This window comes from Colobus angolensis, unplaced genomic scaffold (assembly GCF_000951035.1).
Source record: "Colobus angolensis palliatus isolate OR3802 unplaced genomic scaffold, Cang.pa_1.0 Scaffold83, whole genome shotgun sequence".
NCBI classification, from domain to species: Eukaryota; Metazoa; Chordata; class Mammalia; order Primates; family Cercopithecidae; genus Colobus; species Colobus angolensis.
The window spans coordinates 4,420,361-4,427,405 of record NW_012122154.1 but is presented as its reverse complement, the minus strand read 5'-3'; the positions used below and the strand labels follow the sequence as shown (position 1 = coordinate 4,427,405).

At 53.2% G+C, this 7,045-nt stretch overlaps 1 protein-coding gene across 3 annotated transcripts in view; it reads right to left on the bottom strand.

The window, feature by feature from the left end:
- The window catches only part of CACNB1 (calcium channel, voltage-dependent, beta 1 subunit), a 29,552-nt gene that overhangs the window by 8,469 nt on the left and 14,038 nt on the right, over positions 1-7,045 (bottom strand). For 2 of the 3 annotated variants that reach the window (XM_011929924.1, XM_011929926.1), the window contains exons 4-11: positions 4,854-4,976; positions 4,169-4,305; positions 3,872-3,948; positions 3,326-3,480; positions 2,195-2,275; positions 1,742-1,800; positions 1,454-1,563; positions 1,144-1,295 (exon numbers count right to left, since the gene is read on the bottom strand). In XM_011929924.1, the coding sequence (XP_011785314.1) occupies positions 1,144-1,295; positions 1,454-1,563; positions 1,742-1,800; positions 2,195-2,275; positions 3,326-3,480; positions 3,872-3,948; positions 4,169-4,305; positions 4,854-4,976 (894 nt within the window). Of the gene's footprint in view, positions 1-1,143; positions 1,296-1,453; positions 1,564-1,741; positions 1,801-2,194; positions 2,276-2,539; positions 2,560-3,325; positions 3,481-3,871; positions 3,949-4,168; positions 4,306-4,853; positions 4,977-7,045 lie in introns of all 3 variants that reach the window. The other variant, XM_011929925.1, reaches the window with a different exon arrangement.

Sequence of the window (7,045 nt, the reverse complement as noted above, 5' to 3'; positions counted from 1 at the left end):
TTAGCCGGGTGTGGTGGCGGGCGCCTGTAGTCCCAGCTACTCAGGAGGCTGAGGCAGGAGAATGGCGTGAACCCAGGAGGTGGAGCTTGCAGCGAGCCGAGATCGCGCCAGTGCACTCCAGTCTGGGTGACAAGCGAGACTCCGTCTCAAAAAAAAACAAATAAATAAATCAGAGAGTGTACTGAGCTGCTTACACCATTCCTCTCAACAACAACGTGAGAGGGATTATAACTCCACTTTATAGGTGAAGAAATAGAGAATCAGAGGCTAAATAATTCCCCCAAGTTTCCAAGTTCAGTAAGAAAAACCAACAGTAACAATAAATCAATACATAAATCAATCAGAGCTAGAATTTCAAGCCCATGCTGTCTTCTAACTTCAAATCCTTCACCTCAACTCTTCCTCCATGTTTCTCAGATCCCCACTGGCATCTAGAAGGGAAAGTTAATGGTGCTGCAATACAAGGAAAAAGTAAGGCAGCCTTCCTGCAGATTCCCCCTCTATCAAAGTCCAAATGAGGACACTGCAGCAAAAAGGGTTGATATCGAGAGAGTAAAGCAACTGGGCAACACAGCTAGATCCTGTCTCTAAAAAATACAAATATTAGCTAGGCATGGTAGTGGACACCTACCCACTAGTCCCAGCTACTTGGGAGGCCGAGGTGGGAGGATCGCTTTAGCCCAGGAGGTAGAGGCTGCAGTGAACCATGATCGCACCACTGCATTCCAGCCTGGGTGACAGAGCAAGACCCTGACTTTAAAAAAAAAGAAGAAGAAGAAGAAAAGAAAGACCTCCCAACTGCCAAGTAAATGGTGGCACTGGAACAAAAAGCACAGAATTCTTTCAGTCCAAGGGTGGGAGGTCAATCAGAGTGGAGACAGGGGACTGGTCTGCATGACCCTAATAATAGTAAATAATAGCTAACGTGTTGTATCAGACCATTTGCTAAGTGCTATACATTTATATGAGGTTGAAACACTTGACAATACCATGGAGCTTTACAGAGAAGGAAACTAAGACTTGGGTAGATTAAGTCACACAATTAGTAAGCCATGGAGCTGGGATTTAAACCCAAGCAGCCCGACTCCAGAGCACTCCTTTTAAACCATGCTGTCCCGGCCAGGGTCAGGCTCCTGCACCCACCTTGGGAGAGGTGATCTTGATGTAAACAATGATGGGGGCCAGCGAGGTCTTGGACAGCTGGGCTGGGTGATTGATGGTGTCAGCATCCAGAGCAACCAACTGAAGGGTCCGGGCCAGCTCGAAGATTCGCTCGATTTCACTCTGCACCTCAGCTGGGGGCACGGAGTCATGTGGATGGGGGAATGTCAGGTGGCCTCCCAGGAGGTAGTAGGTGGAGGGAACGCTTCTGGAGATGGCCCTGCCCACTAACTCCCACCCCTCCCACGTCCAGCCCAGAAAGGGTGAGTGAAGACAGCAGGGGTGGGCTCACCCAAGCTGGAGCGTGTGTTGGAGCGCTCAATGATGATGTGTTTGCTGGGGTTGTTGAGAACTGAGCGCTTAGCCAGAGAAATGTCTGCCGTCACACGAGTGATGGAGATCCTGGGGAATGGGGCAAGAGGGGAGTCAGGGATCAGGGTGGGCTGGAATGCCCTGCCCACTCCCCAGTTCCAGGCCCGCCTTCTGTTCCTCAGTCCCAGGATTGTGATTTGAGGCATCCTGCCCATCCCCAGCAGCAGAGAGCAATGGCAGGTGCGAGGAGCAGCTCCCAGGGTCTTACCTGCCATCAAACCGATGCTTCAAGAAGTCAAATAAAGCTTTCTGCATCATGTCTGTAACCTGGGGGTGGGGGTTTGTGGGGAGGGAGGGAGGAGAAGGCAGGCATTTAAAGCCACTCAGACTCTGAGCAGCTGGGTATTTGTACCCTCATGTTCCACTTTCTTCTGAACAGGACTTTATGGCGGGCGGGGGTCTGGGTCTGAGGGGTCTCCACTGGGGTCTCTGGTTCCAAGTAAGTGGCATCTCTGGGAGGACTCTTCTGGGGGTTTCTTTGGGTGACGGGGCTCCTCTGTGTGGGTCTTCCTGTGGGTTAGGCCCCCTGGGGGTTCTCTCTGAAGGTCTGTAGCCCTCCGGGGAAGATGCCTTGGGATCTGGGCCCTTCTAGGGGATCTCTCTGGGGTCTGAAAATCTTTCTAAGGCCCCTCTGCGTCCACTCCCCTCTAGGGAGTCCTACCTCGTAGCCCTTGAGCGACGGTCCCACCAGGATGATGGGCCTCATGGAAGGCACCACGTCATAGGGGGGCACATGCTCTGTCTGGGGGGCAAGCAGGGAGGGGAAACCCCAAAGTGGAGATGATATTAGATCCTCTCCCCCAGATGCCAGGCTCCCCCATGCAGCCTTCCCCCACCCTGTCCCAGAGCCCAGATGTGGGGATCAGGGTGGGGATGGGGAGGGATGGCCAGGGAGAACCAGGAAAGGTGGGGAAAATGGGGGGCAGATGTGGGAATGGGTGTTAGAAGGTCCCCCTAGCTCATCCCAGGGAGTGGGGAGGAGGACACAGAAAGCTGTGATACTCACCGACTTCTGCTTCTGTTTGGCTGGGTCCAGAGATTGCCAAGAGAGGGAAGGGGGAGGAGAGAGGGAAGGGGACCCAGGCAGGGGCAGAGGGCAAGGCAAGAGCCAGGACAAGAGAGGGAGGGAGAGCCGGGCAGACGAGGAGAGATAACAGGGCATGCGTGTTAGTGACAGACAGAGCCAGAGATGGGGAATGGGACCCCACGCCAAGGGGGAGCCAGAGGTGGCCCTGGATCAGGGTTGGGAGCAGGACTGACAGTCCAGTGGATGTGGGAATATTCAGACATATCCTACCCTCTTCTGGGTCTTGGAAAAGAGCTGGTGAGGTTGACAGCCCCTACCTTGGTGCCCACCTCCTGCCCCCAGTGCATGCCAACCTGCCCATTTTAAGGGTTCCCTTAACTGTCTTGCTTTGCAGTCAGCAGTCCCCCCATCCACTATGTGCCCACCCAGTCAAAAAAGGGCAAAGAAGGAATGCCATCCCATGCCCTGCTTCACATGCCAGGATAGATGCCAACACCGGAGCAGGCCCCTAGGAGTGAGGGGAGAGGTCACGGTTCATGACCACCAAACCCTGCTGCCCCAGGTGTGGGGGCAACCTTCCAGGGGCAAGATCTCCTTCCTGGAGATCGGGCCAGGGCGGAGTTGTGTGCGGAGGGGGATGTACCCATGCTACCCTTCCCTCCACCCACAGAACAGACCACATCTGAATCCATTCCAGCCCCCTTTCCTCCACCAAAGTGCTGGCCCTGACTCCCCCACCTTTTGCAAGAACACAGTGAGAATTACCTTCTTAAAGAAGGGGATGCGTTTGCCATGGGGTGGCGGGGTGGTGACACTGCTAACACTAGTCTTGGCAGAGCCACTCTGCTCACCAAGCTCGGCCTCTTCCTCCTCTAACTCTAGGGGGTCTAGTTCAAAGGCTAAGTTAGTCATTTCATTACCTGGACCGGAGAGTCAGGAGAGAGGGAGGAGGGAGGCGAGGTGGGGAGAAGGAGTGAGATGACCGTGGAGACACAAGTACAGAACGCAGGGATGGGGATGGGGAAAAAAGAAAGAAGAAGAGGTGAATGGAACAGGGCTGGGAGAAATGAATGGGGACGGGGCAGGGGAATCAGGCAGAGAGATGGAGCTACCAAAGAAAGGGGAGAGGAGAGACATGACAGGCCCAGCTTGAGGGGTATCCTACTCTTCATGGAGGGGGAACCATTGCATGTGCTTGGGGGACTCAGGATTGGGGTGTTTCCTACTGCAGGGAAAGGAGGAGTCAGGGAGTTGGGAGACCACCCCACCCAGGAGCTCCTCCCCAACCCTCTGCATGGCGATGGTTCTTACCACTGGCAGGGGGTGTGGGGCGGCGGGTGCCAGTCACCACATCTCCCAGACTGGAACTGGAGTTATCGCCTGATTTGCTGTGTGGGCAAAGGCAAACCGAGCTTGTGAGCAAAGAGGTGGGCGTGGGGGGATCTCATCCTCTCACATGGGGCACCCCTGGAGGTGCTCCAGCCCCACTGGTGATGCTACAGGCAGCTCTGTGCCCTCAGGGCCAGGGGCAACCACTGAGGCCTAGTCCAGGCTGTATGGCCTCTCCTGGGGTTGGCAGCACCCCCTTCCCCTGCCCCACCCAGACACCTGGAGCTGAGGCGGTTCTGGCGCAGCTTCTGTTCCTGCAGCAGGCGAAGGCTGTCCAGTTTGACGGGGCTGGGAATGAAGCCAACCTCACAGCCCTCCTTCACCAGCCGCCCGATCCACCAGTCATTATTGTATTTCTGCAAAGAACATGGCAGGTAGATGGAAAGAGCAAGAGGGAAACTGCAGGGGCAAGCTAGCAGTCACTCTCCAGGGGAAACGCCCAGACTCGCCTCCCTGCCCAGGGGTGGCACCCTCAAAGATCCCCAGCCCCGGCTCTAGCCTCTGAATGGAGCTGCCAATTCTCAGGACAACTCCAGGACCAGCATGCTTTCTGGCCATGGACCACCCTGCCACCAGCCCCGTGCAATTCTGAGAGTCCTTCTTCTCCCCATGTGTCCACCCTACTCTAGAAAGGCCACTTGAGTAAATGCAGACACCTGCATGTCCCTGGCACACCGCCACACCAGTTCGGGCCCCCTGACAAACCCGACAACCTTCTGACCTAAGCATTACCACCCCATTTTTCCAGTAGAAAATTAAGAGGCTCAGAGAGGTGGAGAGATTTGTCTAAGGTCACACAGCAGATTCAGCCTGGCTCTGCTTGGCTCAGAAGTCTTTTGTCCACTAGCACTCTGGCTGCCTGTCCCCTGGCACCCACTCCCTTGCTCTCCCTCCAGATACTCACCTCCTTGATGTGCAGGAAGTCTTTGGGCTCAAAGGTAATGGCCACTCCCTGCACAGGCACCTCATCCCCTGGAGACGGATTGTAGCCCACATTTGTCCGCACGGCAAACGCCACTGGCTTGGTCTAGAGGAGGCACACAGGGGAAAATGGCAACTAGAGGGTAAACCACAATGTAATGTACAACTTCCTGACAGGGGTGGTGGTTACCTGGATGTTTGCATTATAACTGTTCATTGAAATGTATATGGACACCAGCAGGGTGTGGTGGCTCACACCCGTATTCCCAGCATACAGTAGGTGGATCATCTGACATCAGGAGTCCGAGACCAGCCTGAACAACATGGTGAAACCCCATCTCTACTAAAAATACAAAATTAGCCAGGCGTGGTGGTGGGTGCCTATAATCCCAGCTACTCAGGAGGCTGAGGCAGGAGAATTGTTTGAACCTGGAAGGCAGAGGTTGCAGTGAGCCAAGGTCGTGTCACTGCACTCCAGCCTGGATGACAGGGCAAGACTCCATTTCAAAACAACAACAAAATGTATACTGACACTTTGGGAGGCCTAAGCAGGTGGATCACTTGAGACCAGGAGTTAGAGACCAGCCTGGTCACATGGTGAAACTCTGCCTCTACTAAAAATACAAAAAAATTAGCTGGGCGTGGTGGCATACGCCTGTAATCCCAGTTACTCAGGAGGCTGAGGCATAAGAATCATTTGAACTCAGGAGACAGAAGTTGCAGTGAACGAGATGGCACCACTGCACTCTAGCCTGGGCGACAGAGCAAGGCTCTGTCTCAAAAAAAAAAAAAAAAGGCTGGGCACAGTGGCTCACGCCTGTAATCCTAGCATTCTGAGAGGCAGAGGCAGGTGGATCATGAGGTCAGGAGTTCAAGAGCAGCCTGGCCAACATGGTGAAACCCCGTTGCTACTAAAAATACAAAAATTAGCTGGGTGCAGTGGCAGATGCCTGTAATCCCAGCTACTTGGGAGGTTGAGGCAGGAGAATTACTTGAACTCGGGCAGCAGAGGTTGCAGTGAGCCAAGATCATGCCACTACACTTCAGACTGGATGACAGAGTGAGACTCCGTCAAAAAAAAAAAAAAGTATACTGAATTGGCTTGTGTGGTTTTCTCCATGGATATTAACTTTTACAATAAAAAACAAGAAAGCAAAATGTGGAATTCAGCCCTCTCAGGGTAGAGGCGGGGCACTGAGGAATGAAAAGGGTTGGGGGTGGGAAGGCCCACAGCGATACCCAGTAAAAATAATAATAGCAGCAGGCCGGGCACAGTGGCTCACTCTTGTAATCCCAGCACTTTGGGAGGGCAAGGCAGGTGGATCACTTGAGGTCAAAAGTTCGAGACCAGCCATGACTAACATGGTGAAACTCTGTCTCTACTAAAAATACAAAATTAGCATGGCGTGGTGGCACATGCATGTAATATTGGCTATTTGGAAGGCTGAAGTGGCAGAAATGCCTGAACCTGGGGGGTGGAGGTTGCAGTGAGCTGAAATGGTGCTATTGCACTCCAGCCCCGGCAACAAGAGCAAAACTCCATCTCAAAAACAAAACAAAATAAATAAATAAACTAATAGTAACGGGCCGGGCACAGTGGCTCACACCTGTAATCCCAACACTGAAAGGCTGAGGCAGGTGGATCATGAAGTCAGGAGTTCAAGATCAGCCTGACCAACATGGTGAAACCCCGTCTCTCCTAAAAATACAAAACTTAGCCGGGCGTGGTGGCACACACCTGTAATCCCAGCTACTCAGGAGGCTGAGGCAGGAGAATCACTTGAATCTGGGGGGGTGAAGGTTGCAGTGAGCAGAGATCACGCCATTGCACTCCAGCCTGGGCAATGGAGCAAAACTCTATCTCAAATAAAATAAAATAAAATAAAAAATTAATAATAATAATAATAGCAGCCAGGCACAGTGGCTCACACCTGTAATCCCAATACTGGCTTGAGGCCAGGAGTCTGAGACCAGCCTGAGCCATATAGTGACATCCTGTCTGTTTTTTGTTTGTTTGTTTTGAAACGGAGTTTTGCTCTTGTTGCCCAGGGTGGAGTTCAGTGGCGCAATCTTGGCTCACCACAACCTCTGCCTCCTTGGTTCAAGCGATTCTCCTGCCTCAGCCTCCCAAGTAGCTGGGATTACAGGCATGTACCACCATGCCCGGCTAATTTT